At 44.5% G+C, this 20,550-nt stretch overlaps 1 protein-coding gene across 1 annotated transcript; it reads right to left on the reverse strand.

Moving 5' to 3' along the window:
- Positions 1-1,073: 1,073 nt before the first annotated feature.
- On the reverse strand, positions 1,074-3,421 carry LOC125535569 (subtilisin-like protease 4). Its single transcript, XM_048698636.1, has one exon. It carries the CDS (start codon positions 3,383-3,385, stop codon positions 1,148-1,150), a length of 2,238 nt encoding a protein of 745 aa, XP_048554593.1. The 5' UTR covers positions 3,386-3,421; the 3' UTR covers positions 1,074-1,147.
- Between the last annotated feature and the right edge of the window lie 17,129 nt (positions 3,422-20,550).

A 20,550-nucleotide genomic window follows, 5' to 3' on the forward strand; every position in this document is an offset into this window, starting at 1 on the left:
CAGCGTGCAGGAGAGAAGGGAACCTAACATCTGATACCATGTTGGATGAATGGCATCTGACTTTACTGAGGGCCAAAGGCCAATACATATACATGTGTGGTAAAGTGCAGTAAACCCCTTATACAATGGGGATATACCGAAAAGAGACTATACACATCTAACAGGTATCATGTCATAAATGTCAATATAGTAGTAGTGACAGAAATGAGATCAGGTGAGGTCGAACTGATCACCAAATTGAAACGGCTATTTTCAGCACCTTTTCTTGGTGTGACTGTGCTAAAGACTTAATGATCTATTAGTGTATTAGTACTGATGATCGAGTGGCATTTTACTGGCCTTATTAGTGGATGGATGTTCAGTTTCTACTACTTGCTGTCTTCTTAACACATATATTTATGCAGTCCTGTTGTGTGTGGTTCAGCAATGTAGAGGTGTCATCTACATTGAAGGCCCTTTAGTCAATTCAAACCAGCTACTGTGAAATCTTTAGGATTCAATCAGCTCCTCTTTCTTTGATGAGTGGTATCTAACCACTATGCAGGAGTTGTCCTGAACCCTATTTGTGTCCAACATACAAGACCAGAACGGCTAATAGCTTTAGTCCATTCTATCCGCTCAAACATTCAAGCAGTCCGAATACTGGTTTTGCTGACATGGATCCAAATCAGCGTGTCATTTTGGGATGTGACAAGCCACTTGAGAAAAATTTGCCGCATTAGCCCATCTTTCTCCCTGTTAAATGTTTGGGTTGAAGCACAAGTTCAGTAAATCGGTAGAAACTTGACTTTAATCAAAGCTGAAAGTCGGAAAGGTGTCAAATAGGAAGTTTTCGGTTCGGTTTGAAAATTCAAGAGCCTACAGGGTGATTGTTGTGCCTCAGCAGTCTTGAGAGTTTAACTACAGATTGTCCGTGCTCTACACACACAACTGAGCCTATATTTCACTTGTTTGTACTGTTCCTTATCCGACAAGAGGTTATAAGGGTTAAACAACAACAGAATGTCACAAGATTCTGAAGTTCTTAGTAAAACTTTTATTAGAAAAACAAACTGAGACGACACAATCACACAAATCTTATTCCATTGCCATGTTTGATCTGACACAAAAAAACACTAAGCCTGAAATCTCAGGGCATGGACATCGTTCATGGTGATGGAGCGGGAGCATGATCTCCTGCTCCACGGACGGCGACAATGGGACTACGCACAACATGCTTCTTCGACACCCAGCTCAAGCTTCCCTCCACAAAGGTTTCCGATGCACCCACGCCTTGGCAGATCACTGTCACGCTGAACGTCTTCTTTTCTCCAGCCTTGGAGAACACTAGTGTCTTTGGGGAGACACACACTTTCATAGAGCTTGGTGAGTCTACCTTGACGGCGTAAGTAGAATGTGCCGGCCCGACGTTCGTCACTGCCCGGGTCACGGTGAAAGGCGTTGATGCTAACGGCACAGTTAGAGTAGGGTAGTTGAGCTGAACGTCCTTGACCTTGGGCAGCTTCACGCATGTCAAGCTCGAGTTGCGTACAATGGTCCGCAAGCCTTCGTCGCCGAAGAGCCAGCAGATGTAGCCTGCATAGTCAGTCGCGCCGAGGTCGTACACCAGACCAGGGTCGGCGGCTCTCGCGGGGTTCACATGGCCGGCACCTCTATCGTAGGCACTGGCTTTACCATGCCTCTCGTTCAAGATCGAGTCGCCGATGTTGTTGACAACGTCCGAGGTTGTCAAGATGGCCGACTTGATGGCAGCCGGTGACCAGTCAGGATGCAAGCTTTTGATAAGAGCCGCAACACCGCTGACATGTGGCGTTGCCATGGACGTACCTGATATGATTTTGAAAGAAGGTCCTGGCCATGCCGCAAGGATGTTGAGCCCGGGCGCAAGAATGTCTGGCTTGAGCACGCCGGGGGCGATATAGCTTGGACCCCTGGAAGAGAATGACGCAACGACCGGGCTCGGACGAACACCCAACACTGTGTTGTTGTATGTGAAAGTTGCCACGGCACCGTTCGTTGCTGACTTCGCGTAAGCTGCAATGGTGATGCCATCGGCAGAGGTCACCTGCACCACCCCCGCCTTGTAGTCATGAAGAGCAATGGTGTAGCCGGCGGCTTGATTATTGAAAAGCACCACGCCAGCCGCACCGGCAGCCATTAGCCTCGCAATGTCAGAATACTGATTCGCTGGTGTCGTGGCCTGGCAAACAATTACTTTCCCAGCAACGAAACCGTGATCCTCATTCTGGCAGAAACGATGTTCCTCGGAGTAGAGGAGAGGGTACGGGTTTGAGGTTGGCTTTGTCACCTTGGTAAGTGCTTCCCCGTCGATGCGCTTGCCGTTGCCGAGATGCACGCCAGCGTCGAATCTCCGGTCCACCGAGCCGGCAGCAACCGTGAGCAACCACGGCGCATCGTTTGTGATCGATCGTGGAGTGGGACCTCTGTTGCCAGCCGCACACACCACAATGATGCCCTTGGATATTGCGCTGAATGCACCGATGGCGATGGGGTCATTTATGAAGCTGACAGTGGTTCGGCTACCGAGAGACAGCGAGAGCACGTCCACCCCATCCTTGATGGCCGCGTCCATGCCGGCCATTATGATGGATACTTTGCAGCCCCTATTGGTGCACACCTTGTACATGGCGATGTGGGCACCTGGAGCAATTCCAGAAGCAGTGCCCGTGCCCACTCCATGGTCTGACGCACCGGTGACGAAGTTCCCGGTGGCAATGGATGAGGTGTGTGTTCCATGCCCGTCGTAATCGTACGAGCCATCATCTCCAACAACTGATTTGGCACCGATGAGCTTGTTGTTGCACCTGACCGCCTTGCATGAGCCCTTCCACTTCATCGGGGGTGGTGGGACACCATGATCGTCGAACGAAGGGTGTGATGCATAGATCCCGGTGTCGAGTAGACCGACAATCACTCCCTTCCCGTAGCCTGCATCGCTCCAAAATCCGGTGCCATTCTTCAGTCCGAGAAACTCCGGTGTGTGTGTGGTCATGAGTTGCAGCGTTTGGTCTGGGAACGCGCGCACAAACCTGGGATTCTTGGCGACCACATCGAGCTCAGCCTCCGTGAGCTTCGCCGTGAAGCCACTAAACACCTCGGTGTAGGAGTGGAGGAGACGTGGCTCCCCAGATTCACCGATGTGTGAGCTCGGCAAGAAAGTTTCGTACCACCGACGATGCCCCTCTTCGTCGACACCTGGGGGAGGTGGCTCAACGAGCACAATGTAAGTGTGGTAAGCAGATGTTTGTGTAGCACTCTGATGTACCCTTGCAGCATATGGACTAACATAGCACAGTGAAGGTGTAGGAGAGAAGTTGGCGAGCAAGAGAAGTGGCAGTAGTATGAGATTTGTCAAGAATGCCATTGCTGAAGCTAGGCACACCTACACGACCGAGGAAGAAGATGGCGATGGAGGTTCTGTCCAGCCAGTACCCGATGGTCTTCATTTATATAGTATGAATGATCAATGTGATGCAACTTTAATGCTGCAAAAGTTAATCCCATGGATATCTAGCGCATGCAAGAGCATACAACAGCTTTACTTTGTGTGATAAAAGCAGTACTATTAAAGCATACAACATCTTTAATACGCATGCAGTGGGACGCAAATATGCGATAACAATGAGAAAAAAATCAATGCAGCACGATCCTTTTTCTATCTCCTGCATGAATCATATACTACAATATGAGCGGAAATGAAAGGAAATCAATGAATCAAATATATGACTCCTTTTCTGTACTCTTGGTAGTATGTACTCCCATCCTCAATATACCTCATATACGCATTAATTGTATCTCTTTATTATTCTCAATATACTTCATTAAATATTCTAAAATACCCCAATATGATTTTAGTTGAAAAAATATCATCTGCAACGTATTTTTTGAAATATACCTTTTCACGTACAAACACATCAGTATATACGTAAATATTTAAAAATACATAGACTCACATGAATTTTTTCATGAAACTCATTTTGGGGTATCTAATAATTACTAATGAATATATTAAAAATAATAAAAAAATATAAAAGATTCATCTATGTGGTATATGAGGAGCGGGAGTACGTACTCCCAGGAGTACACAATCATTTATATAGACGGTCTATTCTGCTAATATTAGCAGAATAACTATTCTGCACACCACTTCGGCACTGCACGCTCAACAGAAGCGCACTGCATCATTTTAAAGACGAGCACTGCAATAGAGATTAGTGAACTTCTCGTCGGAAAAAACTGCACGCGTTATTTTTTCGGTACTGTTTTTGCTCTAATTTTTAACCGTTTATCGCAATGAGGCGTGTAATATACCATTGAAAAGCTATGGATTAGGCGCAACTTCGACATGTTGAACACTTTTCGAGATTCCACACGGTTTAAGAGCAGTTTTGAAAATAATGCGGCGGATGACGAGTGGCAGCGAGCGTTTTTTTTGTGTTTTTTTTCTAAACCGCTTGTTGGAATGAAGCAAATGATACGCCGTTGGATAGATATCGTCGAGGCGCATCTTTTTCATATATAAATCTTTCTCTAATTCATTACGGTTTAAGAGCAGTTTCAAATTTACTAAATCGCGGAACTCTGTTTTTCAAATTTTTTGAAATTTTCGGTACTGTTTTTGCTCCAGTTTTCTAACCGTTTGTCGAAACAAGATATATGATACGCCGTTGGAAAGTTACGGACAAGGCGCAACTTTCATATGTTGAAATGGTTTTGAGATTCCTTACGGATTTTAGTTAATTTTGAAAATTGTGCGACTGACTTCGAGAGGCAGCGGCTGTTTTTTCGCGAAATTTTTACGAACGGCTGGTCAGAATAATTCAAATCATACGCTGTTGGAAAGATATCGACGAGACGCAACTTTTTCATGTAGAACACTCTCTGTAATTCTTTACGGTTTAAGAGGAATTTCAAATTTACCGAAATGCGGACACTCTGTTTTTCGCGACACCTAAATCATCATATTTACTGCATCCGACTGAAAACCGCACTGCATCAGACTGGTAAGAGAACTGAATTGTTTCTTTTATTCAAACGTAATTTTTTCAAGGACGAGAATGTAGAGTGCACTTCACATCGGGTGTAAATGAACCACAACACTATCAAGAAGTGAACCGCATTACTTTTTGTTGTTATTTCCGTAATATTTTTCTGTATTTACGTGATGATCAACATTAGACGGCCGACAGTACTGCTTCAGATGAAAAACTGCACTGCATTAGACGGGCAAGTGAACTTCATCATTCCTTTCGGCATTTTTCTAACTTTTTATGAAACATGAAACACCTTGCGGGATGAGTGCAGTGCACATCAAAGATAAAGTAAAGCACAACAGAAATCGGAGTGGGCTGCGTGGCTTTTTTTTGTCATTTTCAAACTACTATTTTTATAAATATGTCCGAACTGAATTACCGAAGCTAGTGTACGGACATTTTTTCCAAAACGCCTTTTGAAGTTTGCATGGTTTAGATTAGTGAGCTGCAATATATTTTTTCGTTTTTTATTCTAATTTTTTTATGAATGCGTCCTGACTGCTGAGACAAGTCAAATGTACTGCACCAACATTTTTCTAGAGTGAACGACAAAGCACTTCCACCGAGCACGCACTGCACTTCAAGCGCACCACCACAAAACCGCATGAACGCAATGCTCGAACTGCAACAAAATCATGCATACAGACATGTACACACCCGTCGCACAACAAAATGAGCGCTGGAGCTCTCCCAGAAGCGAACTGCACTTTAGGACTACAAACAAAAAACAAAATTGAAACCACTGAATTGAAGACAGAGGCGCTCCGCACTGCGCAAACACAGTCGGGGATACCACTTTTTATCAACAATTTTGCACGGGCGCTCGGGGTGGAGGCTCTCCTCTGCTCGCCATGGTGTCGTCGCCGTCTTCATTTCTGCAGGGCGTTGCTACCAGCTGCACTTGTTGACAGAAGGTAGCTGGCGTCTCCCTGCTACTCGATAGTGAACTGCATAGCTAGAGCGCCGTCAGCTGCACGCGCCGCTCAGGGGGACTGCTTGCTACCGTGGAGAGGAGTGGAGGGAGAGCAGCATGGAGCCGCTTACTGCCGCAGGAATGGGCGCCGACGCTGGTGTAGACGCCTCCCTACACAGCGCAACACTTCGCGTGCGAGGAGGCATGCAGGAGGGTCGACAACGCGTGATCCAGCGCGCATGGATCTCACTGAACTTCAAAATAATACTTAGCGAGCAGCAAAAAAGAATCAAAGGAGCTGCAAACAGGGGGATTCAGATCCTGTGACCAACGCCCTGCAGGTGTAGCAGGGAAGGAGGGGAAGTAGGCAGGACCACGGCGGGGGGTGGCACACCTCGAACTCGCTCGATCTATGGGAGAAGAGGACGATGCATGAGGAAAGAACCCGGATCCAGTGCGAGATCCATGGATTTGGGGAGGAGAGAGCTGCAGGGGGTTGGTGCGACGAACTGCATCAGAAGGTTCACGGGATCTGAAGCAGAGGATGGGGCCGGTGGACTGCACACACACACACACTCACAGCAGTAGAAAAAACTGCCGTGGCTGGAGTGGGGCGGGGCCGGGGCCATCGCCAGGGCGGCGCTATGGGACGGAGGCACGCCGGCCAAGAGGAGCAGGTGGGGGCGCCAGGTGGAAGGAGGACCGCGCTAGGCGGGAGGAGGATGAGGCGGGGCCGTGTCGGGCGGGAGAGGAGGCGGGGCGACGCCAGGTGGGAGTAGGGCCGCGCCGGGCAGCAGGAGGAGGAGGCGGGGCGGCAGTGGCCGGGATTTTGGGGTGTGCGGGACAGGAGGTGGAGGCGGAGGTGGTGGTGTGGTGGGGAGCCGTGGTGGTCGGGATCGATCCCGTGATTGCCGGCCAGATCCCGGTAGGTGGTGGTGGGCGGCGGCAGGTAATGGTGGTGTGGTGTCCTGTGGAGGCAGGGTCACGGCAGCGCGGCGACGCGCAAGGAAGGAGGTCGGGGGAAGGAGGCTGATACCCCAGGTGCGGGGAGCGCGGAAGAAGGTGGAGGTGGAGTGGGGCTGTGTTCATGCGGGAGGTGGGTGGTGGGTGGTTTTGTTCGATCGGTGATGGGGGTGGGATGTTAGGTGTTACCAGAATAAGGTCTTAATGGGTGTTATTAGAATAGACCCACCATATATATATATATATAGTGTTACTATTCATCATCCAGGGTGTAGAATAAGTTATTCTTCACCTAAGGTAATCTTACGATCATTTCATAATTAAATTATGTTTGGAATTCAAATAGTTACATTTCTATTGATTCACTACGTAAAATTTGACATAAAAAAATAAAAATATAGGTCATAAGACAAGAAAATTTACAGTTTATGTGTATTTTAGACTATGTTTTTACGTTTGTAATTTTACATAACATAAAATATTTTTTACGGCGATTATATATTTTTTTACGGTCTCTTTTTGCGTCGGAAATAAGACAAAACTTACGAAACGTAAAATTACGATGCATTGATGGTAAAATAGAGGGGGTGAAGAATAACTATTCCTCATCCAGGGTGACGAATAGCGCGCTCTAATTCATTACGGTTTAAGAGCAGTTTCAAATTTACTAAATCGCGGAACTCTATTTTTTCAAATTTTTTGAAATTTTCGGTACTGTTTTTGCTCCAGTTTTCTAACCGTTTGTCGAAACGAGACATATGATACGCCGTTGGAAAGATACGGACAAGGCGCAACTTTCATATGTTGAAATGGTTTTGAGATTCCTTACGGATTTTTGTTAATTTTGAAAATCGTGCGGCTGACTTCGAGAGGCAGCGGCTATTTTTTCGCGAATTTTTTACGAACGGCTGGTCAGAATAATTCAAATCATACGCTGTTGGAAAGATATCGACGAGACGCAACTTTTTCATGTAGAACACTCTCTCTAATACCTTACGGTTTAAGAGCAGTTTTGATTTTACCGAAAAGCGGACACTCTGTTCTTCGCGAGACCAAAATCGTCATATTTACTGCATCGGACAGAAGAACGCACTGCTTCAGACGAAATACCGCACTTCATTAGATGGTCAAGGGCACTGCATGGTTTCTTTTTGTTTAGACGTATTTTTTTTGGACGGGGAAAGAAGAACGCAGTGCTTCAGACGGAATACCGCACGTCATTAGATGGGCAAGTGCACTGCATGGTTTTTTTTGTGGGACGTAAATTTTCTTTTTTTGTGGCACATAAATTTTCGCAAATGAGGCGGAGTGCACTTCATGTCGAGCATTCGTAAACCGCAATACTACGAAAAGTGAACCTCGAGACTACCGTAAACGGGCCGCGACACTACCGAAAGTGAACCACGTGAGTTTTTTCCAAACTCAATTTTTTTATGTGCGTAGACCGCGCGAGTGGACCACGGGGACTGAGCGAGTGAACTACATATAATGAAAAGCGAACTTCATTGAGATATATTTACCAAGCGAACTGTGGAGGAGTATTATAGCAAACTGCATGAGACAACAAAGTGAGCTTCAAAGTTTACTTATAAAAAGACGGGCAACCACACTGCAATGGCGACACAGGGAACTTCACACGATGACGAAGTGCATTGCCGCGCCACTACTCGCGTCGAGCGCATGGACTACAACAAAAATAGTAACCTGCTCAACACACACACACACATACTCCACAGGTAGAGAATTACATCCCTGGACGTCGTCCACCTTTGTATGTTCTCCATCCTAAGAAAACAACAAAAAATGAACCGAAGAGAAATAGTGAGTGGACTGCATGTGTGAATAACAAAGTATAATGAGGTACCATTTTTACAGACAGCTAGTGTACTGCATGATGAACTTTGACTTACTAAAAAAGGATGCCGCCAACCACCCTATGGCGAACAAGAAGGAGTGGAGGAGAGAGCTGCATCCTGCAGGTGAGCGTCATGGCTCGCATGCCCGGGCGAGCTGCACGCCGCACTCCTTCACACTGCAATACCCGCCGTCCCAACAGTGGACTGCACGCACGAGCACGAGATTCACCCAGTACTGCGATGCCCCGTGGGACATACTTCTCATCCTCATGGGCCGAACTGCACGTGACGCACGCAGCGGCCGTCACTGATAGGCGCGCCTGAACACAGACAAGGACGAGAACAAGGGGAGGAGCAGGACTCCGGCCGTCCGGCGGCGGCGCTGCCGTTGCCCTCCTTGGGCGCCTCCCAGGAGGCCACGGTTGTGCTTCGGAGTCGTCATTGAGGAGCCCTGGAGCTCGAGCTCGAGAATGGCGAGCCTCACGGGAAGAGAACTGCATGGAGTGGAGGGGCGCACCACAGCCGAATCTAGCACGCACGGGATTCACTTGCCACGGATCTAGTGGCCCCGGCGGCCGAATCCGGCGCGAGACAGGCCACGGAGATCACTGGAATCTAGCCAAAGGAGAGGGGAGGCTCGTCGGTGATGGAGACGGACTCCACAGCCGCACCCATGGCCGTCGCGGTCGATTCTGGTGGTTTCAAGGCGCGTCGGGGGCTGGTGGCGGCCGGATCCGGCGGTTGAGGCCGCGCCGAGGGGCCGTGGTGGCCGGATCCGGTGGTTGAGGCCGCGCCGGGGCCTGGTGGCGGCGAATCTCGCCATTGTTTGGGGTGGCACGGGAGAAAGAGGGGGAGGGTGGCGTCCGGCGTGGAAGGTGGGGCGTGGGGTTGGGGGAAGGTGCAACACAGGGGGCAGTGGTCGGGAAAGGTAGAGGGGTGGGGGCACGGCGGCGGCCGGTGGGAGGGGGTTGTGGGCACGCCGGCCGTGGGAGGTAGTGAGCTAGGTTGGGGCGTGTCAGGCGAAGGTGGAGGTGATAGAGGCTGGGAATCATGCGTGTGTAGGTGGTGGTCGGTGGATTCGTTTGCCTCTGTCTGTGGTGCGATTCGGGAGGTGTTATCAGAATAAGAAGTTTTGGTGTGCAGAATAAGACTCTTAAGGTTGTTATTAGAATAGACCCACCCTATATATATATATAGGACAGGGCTATTTTGTTACTAGTAACAGAATATTATTCTGTTACCCTTCAGCCCTATAAGGAGCGAGCGGAGAAATTCCCACCTAAGCTACCTTGTCCCCCGACCTGATCCGCAACACCAGCCCGCCACCGCGACCTCTCCTCCCACAGCGCACCGCCGGTGCCTCCTCCTCCCCCAGGGCGCCGCCGCGGCCCCTCCTCCCCCAGCGCGCCGCCGGGGCCTCCCCCTCCCTGCAGCGCCCCGCCGTGGCCTTCCCTCTTCCCAGCGCGCCGCCCTGCCCCCACCTTCTCCCTCGGCTACGGTCGTCGCTCCGCACCTTCTCCACACCGCCGACCCCGGCTACGCGCCACCACGCCGCCCCCCGCTAAACGCCACCACGCCGCCCCCGCTACGCGCCACCGCGCCGCCCCCCTTCACGCGCCCCCGCGCCGCCCCCCGCGACGCACCGCTGTGCTGCCAGCCGCCCCAAAGTACAGACAGCCGCGGCCGCCTCCTGAGCTCCGCCTTCCATGTGGCCAACCTGTCTGCCTCCCAACCTCAGCCGCAGTACACGGCCTCTTCCACCTGCAGGTCGTTGTCTCCTCCTACTGCAGGTCGCTACCTCCTCCTTCTGCGCATCGATGGCTATCTACTAGGTGCGTGAGCGTGATGCTGAACTGAACGATGAGCATCATCTGAACTTTATGGGGGGTTAATCATGTACAACCACAGCGATAGTGGATGAGAGTACGTTGCTGAGCACCACTCGATGGTTAGTACTACTAGTTACTTTTCTGAACTCAAGCACAAAATTCTGAATTTTGCCCCGTGTATCAACACCCGAGCCACTCACATTTGTCAAAGCTGGACTTCTGTCGCATAAACTGCAATATCAGGCATTCAGGATGTGGTCCATCTTCATTGAATGATTAAATCACACAGACACATATGCTAGCAGGTAGTGCTCTTAAAATGTGAGTTTATTCCTTACATGGATGTACTAGTGACACTACTCTTGCATAAAATTTCTCCTTTTGCAAAAAGTAATTTGTGCAAAAAGAAGCAAACGTCATGTTTACCTGGTTTGCACAAATGATGCTTGCTGGGTGTTTGTTCTAATGCCTATGTGAACAGAACACTTATTTCTTGTTTTCTTTATACTGAGAAGAAACCTGGTGAAGGTTCAGGGAAATAGAAAGGGCTCACCAACAAAAAGCCACTAAAAAAGTTTTGAATAATATTGGGGAGGATCAAGTACAAGAATACAAAAAAGTTCAGAGTTGAGAAAAAGCAGAAAAGTTCATAGGCCTCTCCCGTTCACAAACGCACTCCACTGGCCACTTGAGATGTGCCGCCGCCGTCGCCCATCCAAAATCACACTGCCTATCGAGTTTCTTTGTCAAAAGCTTGCATCGATAGCTAACCCTGTACTATTATTGTTACCTACTATTATGCTAATATTGTACTATTGCTCTTGCTTATTAAGGCATGCATCAATAGTTAATCTTGAACTGCATGTGCTATTCTATGTTAGGTGACTGGAGCCTTTCTTTAATGGATGTGTTCTTTGGCTGAGGACGACGACGTTATGTTGTTTTCGTACTTTCAACAAAAAATGTCTATAAGTTCAAAATGTATAACCCTTTAAGTTCATTGAAAAACAGAAACAAAAAAATATTGCATGAGCAAGTAGTCACCCCGCACTGGATCGATGCGCCGTTGTTGCCCCCCGGTGCGTACAAGCAGTTCAACGCCGCAATCCCCGGCCGTTCAGTCTCGCCGCCGTGGGCGTGCCCCACTCCAACTCCATCGCCTGTGCTTCAGTGGCGAAACAGTGCAACCTAAGGAACCGCTAAGGGTCGAGGACGTCCAGCTCGGCTTCCAACTTGGCGTTATTCACGTCTTTGCTAGCCTCATGTTTGCTGGCAAGACCACCGCGCTTCTCCGCCGGCATCGGTAGGTACTCACCCCCGTCCCGTCTCTTGTTTACTACTTCATTTCGCATTGCTAAAGAACAAAAAAACAAGCAAGTTCAAATTGAAAAAACAAAAGCTAGATGTTTAAAAAAAATTAGAAGCCATTTTAGTGAATCGGTATTGAAAATTAGCTCACATTTGAGTCCTACCAGTACCAATGAATATAGACTTGAGTGGAAAATTTAGTTGATTCCTGAGACCCTGACTAGTCCTTCTATAGATACAAGTTCAGTGTTTAGGATGTTGTACAACAATTATATACTTCTAGTTGCTACTTGCTGCCACCAACGAAATGCACAAGTTCAAAGAGTACCGCGTGACAAATTCAAAAGGCGTTGTATGGCAAGTTCAGAATTTTGGTTTCGTGAAAAGTGTGATTTTTGGACAGTATTTTGTATGATTCATTTGTTCAACTTCAGAACTTGGAGATATTAAGTCTACTTGTTTCTATGATGAACATAGTTGTTATTAAACGCCCAACTAGTGCATGGAATTGAGGCAATTGATGCACTGGTTTGTGCTTTGCTCATTCCATTGCTGCATTGTTTTGTGCTTGGGAATAGATTAGGTATAGCAGTCTAACATGTATTCTATCATCGATTCATAACAAAGAAAATGTACATGATAGTTTAATGAAAAATTGATTTGAATTTGAAGCAATGATCAGTTTGAATTAAAAACAATGATCAGTTCGAATTAAAGAAAATGGTCGGTTTGAATTAAAAACAAAATATTATGTATCTAGAATCAGAATAATATTTTGTTGCTATCGGTGATGACAGGGTGGTGTACACAGAGCTGGAGGTCGGCAAGTCGGGCAAGGCCACGGGAGTTGAACTACAGAAAAAATTATATTAGCCCAATGACAGAAAAACATCAGTTCAAAAATATATATGCAGGAGGCTGGGAGCAAAAAAACTGGCCACGGCGTGCCTCCACCTCCCTGCCATGGCGTGCCTCCACATCCCGGCCGCAGGCATGTGCAGTTACTGATTGCTTCTTGCTTCCACTTTTTATCATGATTTAGTGTGTGCACTATAGGAGTGCTTTTTGTCTCGGTAGATCAGCTGCTCAACAACATAATCATGTACCGCTCAGTACATGTATTACTGTTGGGCGGTTCAAAAAACAGAACTCAAAAAGTTCAACCTTGGTGGTATTGTGCACATGCAAAATTAGATAAATACTTGTTAAAATTGCTCCCAGTATTTGATGTATTCCATGCAATGCTTACTAGATTGTTCTAAAAAAGTGTCATGTATTTGTGAATTTACTATTAGTATAGCAGTTAAATATGTATTATATAACCGATACATAATGAAATGCAGAAACAGTTCGATGTGTGTGTTAAAAAAGCTGGCTATATATAAAAAAATTAGTAGCTAAGCAAAAAGAAGTTTGTATCAGTTCAGACTTGCCTGCGCAGAAGGATAGAGGCCCTTGTCCCGTAAGTTCAGGTTTGCATCAATGCTCCAGCCAACTCCATTATCTACTCATGTAATGCATTTAGGACAAGTTCAAGTATAGGTAAAGAAGATTCTCACCATAGAAATATTGATCTAGAGCTCTTCAGTTTGACCATTTTTCAATTCGTGTGGAGCTTTTCAGTTCGACAATTTTTCATTCCGTGTGGAGCTAGTCATTGTTTTAGGTACGCCTGGTTGTACCAAATGCTTGCACTTCTCTGAAGTGAGAGTACGCTTGAGTTTCCTATTCCTTCTAATCTTAATAAAGTGAATTGTTTTGGAGCTGGACTGAACCAGGTTATCTTGATAGGAGTCTAGTGTTAGTTACTAAATTCTAGTCAGAGTAGTGTAATCAAAGGAATGTAGATAACTTGTGTCCTGGTATCACTTGTACAATTGCGTTGTTGTGCTGCACACTTGTACTCACATATTATTATGCTGCGATACTAGTTCTGAACATTTTGTTATGTATGTCACATGCAGGTTTCTCCCCATTCTTCTCGTCTTCATACTATGCCTTTCATACCTTTATATATAAAAAAAGCTCAGTCTGAAACTACAGATTTTCCCAGATCCTTGACCTAGGAAATTCTGTATAAAACTTCAAAGAAGTATGAAATGCACTGTAGTATATAAAGCCTTGTTCATCATTGGATTCTGATACTAGAATCTAGAGTAAGAAATCAAGATTTTAATATGTAGGCGCAAGAACATGACTCCCAACTTGAAATGAGTACTCTTTTGTTTCAGCTAATACTTCTTACTCTGAATTCCAAAAGTGGATGCACGTAAGTACAACTTAGTAGACTACTAGTAGTACATTAGTATGTAAAGGACGATGTAATTACCACAGCCTCAATGATTATAGTATTTGGGATGCTCATCATTTTTCACATCCATCTCTACTGAATTATGTTAGTCTTTTTCAGTTCATCTTTGAAATTTCGGTCCATTTTCTTTTTGCAGGATGCGTCAAAAAATAAAATAAAAGGCAGTAGCTCAAAAAGATGAATATAGGAAGTCCATTGCTATCTTGAGGTATGTTACCCTTCAACTTAGACATATATGCTCAGTTATTGTTGTGTACACATAGAGTTATTCTGTATGTTCATGCTCCTTCACTTGTGTATATTCAGTTCAACATTTGGTGATTCTTCAGGTCCCCTTAGCCGGCATTTTCAGTTCATCCTGCAGGTGACGGCGCTCCCCTTCAGTTCATCTTGCAGGTGTTTTGGGCAGTACAAAATACATCACCATAGTTAGTACAACAAGGATGGCTTGGTAGTCGCTGGGATTCCCTGCAGTGGCCAAATCCCGGTGCCGCTCGTGATCTCCGCCTCCATCAGCTCCACCTCGCCGTAGCAATCAGTCTAGAGGAGGAGTTGTAGCTGGTCCACCCGGTCCACCCGGTTTTTCTTTCAACATTTTCTTTGTGATGCATGCTCACTGATGGATCAGCAACTATTTATTGATATGGAGATGCGCCCCTGCTTTTTTTCTAGAAAAACAAGATGCCTTTGCATACTTCAAAGTTGATGCTTGCTCCCACCAGTCAATTGCGCAAGTTCAGTGGGTGTCATCGAGCATGTTCAAAAGTATGCCCTTTGTGCAAAAGTGTGAATTTTTGTCAGTATTTTGTATATTTCATTTGGCAGAGGCTTCATGTGATCTTGTGGAGCTTTATAAAATGTACTCTCATCACACTTTTAAGGCCCTATAGTTCATTATATCATACATGTGTGGCCATTCAGTATGTATGACAGGATCAGTTCTTGAAAAAGAAGAACACATACATAGTTGGGTCAAAAAGAATGATTAGTTCGATAGTGCTCTCTCCTGCCTATTTTGGCTGATGTCCACAAATGGACAAACAATTGTGTCAAAAATTGTTCTATTATTACTGGCATACAAGTACAAAAAAAAAGTTGAACATGAGGTCCTACATAGGCTTTGGAAAAATGCTAAAAAACACGAAAATTCAAAAAAGTCAAGTTCAAGTGGTAAAATAAGAGAAGTCCAGAACATCATCGCAAAACAAAGTTGAGTTCAAAAAAAATGAAACACGCAAAATTTTCTTTTTGTTAAAATTATTATTCAGTTCAACGATATAAACCATGCAAGTTCAGAGACGCAAATACCGTAAATTATTGAAAAGCTATGAGGAAAATCATACCAAAAAAACAGAGTAAAGTCTAGTATGTTAAAACACGCTCAGTACAAAACCATATGGACATCAGTTCAAGTACTCTTTTTTCGGAACCTTTCAAAATTACTCTCTAAAGAATACATCAATACAAACGCACACGTAGATCAGTACAATTACTCTGTTTTTTCGATGGAAAAACAGCACGATGGGTCTCACCATAATCCAAATTACTCTTCAACAGTTGCGAATTTGAGAAAACGTTCAACATGATTAATTTTCGTATTTTCGATATCTTTCTAACAGTATATTATTTGCCTCATTTCGACAAACTTTTTTTAAAAAATCGCGTTCGAAATCAAATTTGACCGTATTCGAATTCATTTTTAAATCGAAGGAATTAGAAAAAAAATTCTATACGAAAAAGTTGCGCATTTTACATAGCTTTCCAACGCCGTATCATTTGCGTCAATCCGACAAACCGTTTGCAAAAAATCGCGAAAATACGTTTCGCTCAGAATTTCACCATTTTTAAAATTACTTTTAAATCATATAAATTAGAAAAAACAATACATATATGGAAGATGCGGATTTTCACCAGCTTTCCAACGCCATCTTATTTGCTCAATTCCGACAAACCGTTTGAAAATTGAGTCCAAAATACGATTCACGTTTTCGGTTTTGAAAAAAATGGTTTTTTCAAAACTGCTCTTAAACCATAATGATTTTGCAAAAAAGTTAAATATATTTGAACTATGGTTGTCAAGAGCTTTCCAATGATATATTACACGCCACGTTCCGACAAAAAAATTACAAAAAGTTTTTGAACTAAAGAAGACGATCTGTTAAACACAACTGAAAGCATCAGTTCAACTGCTTCGAAAACATCAGTACAACCACCTGAAACCGCCAGTTCAAAAAGGGTAACAGAATAATATTCTGTTACTAGTAACAGAATAACCCAGATGTATATATATATGGTCACGTTATTCGTCACCCTGGGTGAGGAAGAGTTATTCTTCACCCCCCTCTATTTTACCATCAATGTCCCGTATTTTTACGTTCCGTAAGTTTTATCTTATTTCCGACGTAAAAAGAGACCGTAAGAAAATATATAATCATTGTAAAAAATATTTTATGTTATGTAAAATTACAAACGTAAAAACATAGTGTAAAATACACATAAAGTGCAAATTTTCTTGTCTTATGACCTATATTTTTATTTTCTTATGCCAAATTTTACATAATGAATCTATAGGGATGTAACTATTTAAATTGCAAACGTAATTTAATTACGAAATAATCGTAAGATTACCTCGGGTGAAGAATAACTTATTCTGCATCCTGGGTGATGAATAGTAACACCTTGGGTGAGGAATAGTTATTCTTCACTCCCTCCCTATTTTGACATCAATACACCGTATTTTTACATTTCATAAATTTTGTCGTATTTCATACATAAAAAGAGAACGTAAGAAAGTATGTACTCACCATAAAAATTATTTTATGTTACATAAAATTACGAATGTGAAAACATAGTGTAAAACAAACATAAAATGTGATTTTTATGGTCTTATAACCTATATTTTCGTTTTTATACCAAATTTTACATATTGAATCAATATGCATGTAACTATTTATATTATAAACGTAATTTATTTGAGAAGCGATCGTAAGATTACCTTCAGGTGAATAATAACTTATTATGCACCCTGGGTGATGAATAATAACACTATATATATAGTAGCACTATTCTAATGCCACGATCAGAATAGTTATTTGGATCACAGCGCCCTATATAGGAGGCGCGGAGGTCCTCCCGAACTCCCGAATCCGTGCGGTGGCGCTAAACTAAGCGAGCGCGCAGAGTAGCTAATCCTACGCGCTGGTTGCTCCTAATTAGGCGGGCAGGGCGCTCCGAATAGTCCTCTCCCTCGCTAATTTATTGAGGGTAAAACCGTTTGAGAAAAATAGTAATGGATTTAATTTGGTTACCATCCTACGACGCGGTCTATGTACGTCGCACTTCAAAGTCACTAATTATTGTCAGTAAAGGATATAGACTTGATGGTAATGGAGGAAAATAGTTTACGAAGCAATGAACTACAGGTGGTTTCGATCCATCATTTCTTATACCTAGTAAAACCATGAATCATATCTAGTAATGAGTTACTATATGTGCCTTGCTCACTAATTGTTGGTAGTAAAAAGGATATAGTAGATGGTAATGAAAGAAAATGCGTTAATCTCTTGTCTGGTAATCCTAAACATGCTTAAATCTAGTAGTAAAAACATGCTTAAATCTAGTAACAGATTACTACATGTGCGAACTATAAACATGCTCAATCCTATTTTTTCCATTTACTATTTCATACCAAAATCGATCGTCGTAATAGATATGCGTCCATTACTAGATTTGTTCGCAATGTACGGCAGATTTGAAACAATGGAGTATACAGTAATGGAACCTCCTACCCTTGGTCATATCAGTAAGTATGGTAAAAATTGTGTAAAACATAGTAACAAAATCATATAGACACACACATACACATACACTAGTACCTACATTTATTATGATCAGTATAGTGTATCTCCAGAGTTATGATGTGGGGTATGTGGGGAAATACTCAATCTTTTCTAGCGTGATCAAGCGATATTGTACTCTCAGTATCAAGGACCCTTCGCTCAAATCCATCACAATAAAGATCCAATAATCTGTTTATGTTTTAGGCTGTTTACGTACGCTATAATAAACTGTGTTCCTACTGTGTAAATCCATTCTTTGAGATTTGTGGTATCTAACTACAGTACTATGCATGACCATAGCTGGCCCTGAACTCTTTATTCATGTCGAAAATGTAAGAACAGAAATTTGCCCTGGCCATGGGCCTTAGGCATGACCCAGGAAGATGAACTTACCATATCGTGGTTCCTGGCAATCAAGCGAACAACCACTACCAGACATCCACCATCTCCGTCTGATTAAAGTAAGCAGTCACAATAAGATACTCGTGCAGATTCAGAGTACACATTCAGAGTTGGCGGCCAAGCTCTGGATGGATTTAGTTACTGGCAGCACTCCAACTATACATAAGCTGCTCTTCTTTACAGGTTACTTGACAGTAGCAAAAGTTGTGTCTCAATTAGTTGCTCAACAGTAAATCTGGATAAAAGCTGGATATGCTCCACAGTAACATCAGCCGGTTTCTCTGCCCAGAGAGATTATTGAAAGTTAGATTGCTGCTGCGAAAACGAGGTACAAAAGAGCAGCAAACTAAGTCCCAATACATCGAAATAAAGAATGACACTCTTTGATGATTTTGCCGGCATCCAAGAATCCAAACATCCCAATGCGATAAAAGAATGGAATCCTAGAATTCTTATTCGAGAAATTTTGGGCCCTTACGCGCATATAACAAATGAAGTCCCAATATACATACGTCTCTTACAATGGATATATGGGTAAACAGAAAAAAATGATAAATCATCTAGACATGGCCTGAGAGCAGACTATTAGACCATCTCTAGCCCTTTCCCTGAAATTAAACTCCTCAAACCACCCATCAAAACTTAACTCCTCAAATTTGATATGCGCACAACAACAACTTTCTGGCCAGTAGATAATATGCATAAGTAATTTGAAAAAGGACTCATCAAGCGTGAAGAACGCATGCTAGAAAGGATTCAAGGAAGTCGGCAAAATTCGTCCTCCACGGGCCACTGTTTGGATCGAATTATCTCGCCACCAGGAAGCTGGAGGTGCTCTCAATATAATTAGTAGCTGGTCGACTGCAACCAAAAGGTATCATCCGCCCCAGGCTCATGGAACTGATCTCTTTAGGGCCGCGAGGGGCCACATAGGGTTGTGGTGGATGGCAGAGAGGGCATGGTGCCACCGGCATGGAGATGGGAAGTGACGGACAGCGGCTGTTAGGTGACTGCCGAAGGAAAAAATAGTGTCGGGAAGGAAAAAGCATTCAGGAGAATAGCTTTTTTACCCCACAAATTTGAGCATGAAGAGGCAAGTTTGAGGGAAGGGCCGGAAGGGGTTTAACCCCCAAAATTTAGGGAGTTAGAAGAGATTTGATGGGAGAGCCAACTAGAGATGCTCTTATATATGCCTCAAAATATGTGAATCAGAGCACCGACATGATCATGTTGGTGCCGTGACTCCCACAAAATCTGGATTTATGCTTAATCATACGGACACCAGGTGACACGTTGTCGTTCCCATTGGCATTGCCTTTGCAATCGCCATTGCCATTATTGTCGTTCCCATTGTTGTTGCCTTCGAAATCACCCTCATCATTGTCATTCCCATTGCCATCGGTAGGTAACACTACCTCCATGCCCGTGAAGACAGCCAATATGTCATTAACCAACCAGTGGCCGCAGCTCTCATCATATGCCATAAAGGGTGTTTGGATCACTAGTGACTAGAGACTAGAAACTCGTAGTAGTCACTTTTAGTCAGTAAACCTTCAAACACCCCTGACTAATGGGTGACTAAAACTAGTGTAGTCCCTAGTCACCCCACCCCCAACTAAAAGTGACTAAAGTCTCTCCTCTAATTAATTGGCGGGCCCATCCTGTTGCGGGCACAAGGAAGAAAAGAGAGATAAATGGAAGGGAGAGAGAAGAATTTAATACTGAGACATTTAATGCTGACTAGTAGTAGTCACCTTTCAAACAGGGCCTGACTAAAAATTTTTAGTCTGACTAATACTAGTCACATGACTAGAGAGTATCCAAACATCCTCATAGTTTCGAAGAAGTTGGTGACGCAAAACCTGCCGGAACCCAGGTTGACGAGTTTGGTGGGGCAGCCACCGTAACGGGGTGGGTAACATCCCTCTGGCACGTCAGTGTCCGCCCAGATTCGTGTGTGCTCCGGCAGCGGCCCCTCCCCTCTCAGGACGCCGGAGATGTCTGCGGCGCAGGGGAGGTGGGAGTTGCTGTGAGAGGCGCCAAACCAGAGGCCGAGCTCCGGGTCGTGCTCCGCC

This window comes from Triticum urartu, chromosome 2 (assembly GCF_003073215.2).
Source record: "Triticum urartu cultivar G1812 chromosome 2, Tu2.1, whole genome shotgun sequence".
NCBI lineage: Eukaryota > Viridiplantae > Streptophyta > Magnoliopsida > Poales > Poaceae > Triticum > Triticum urartu.

What these genes read in the sequence shown, in the direction of transcription:
- LOC125535569 (XM_048698636.1), bottom strand. Translation starts at nt 3,385, where the DNA reads ATGGCATTCTTGACAAATCTCATACTACTGCCACTTCTCTTGCTCGCC.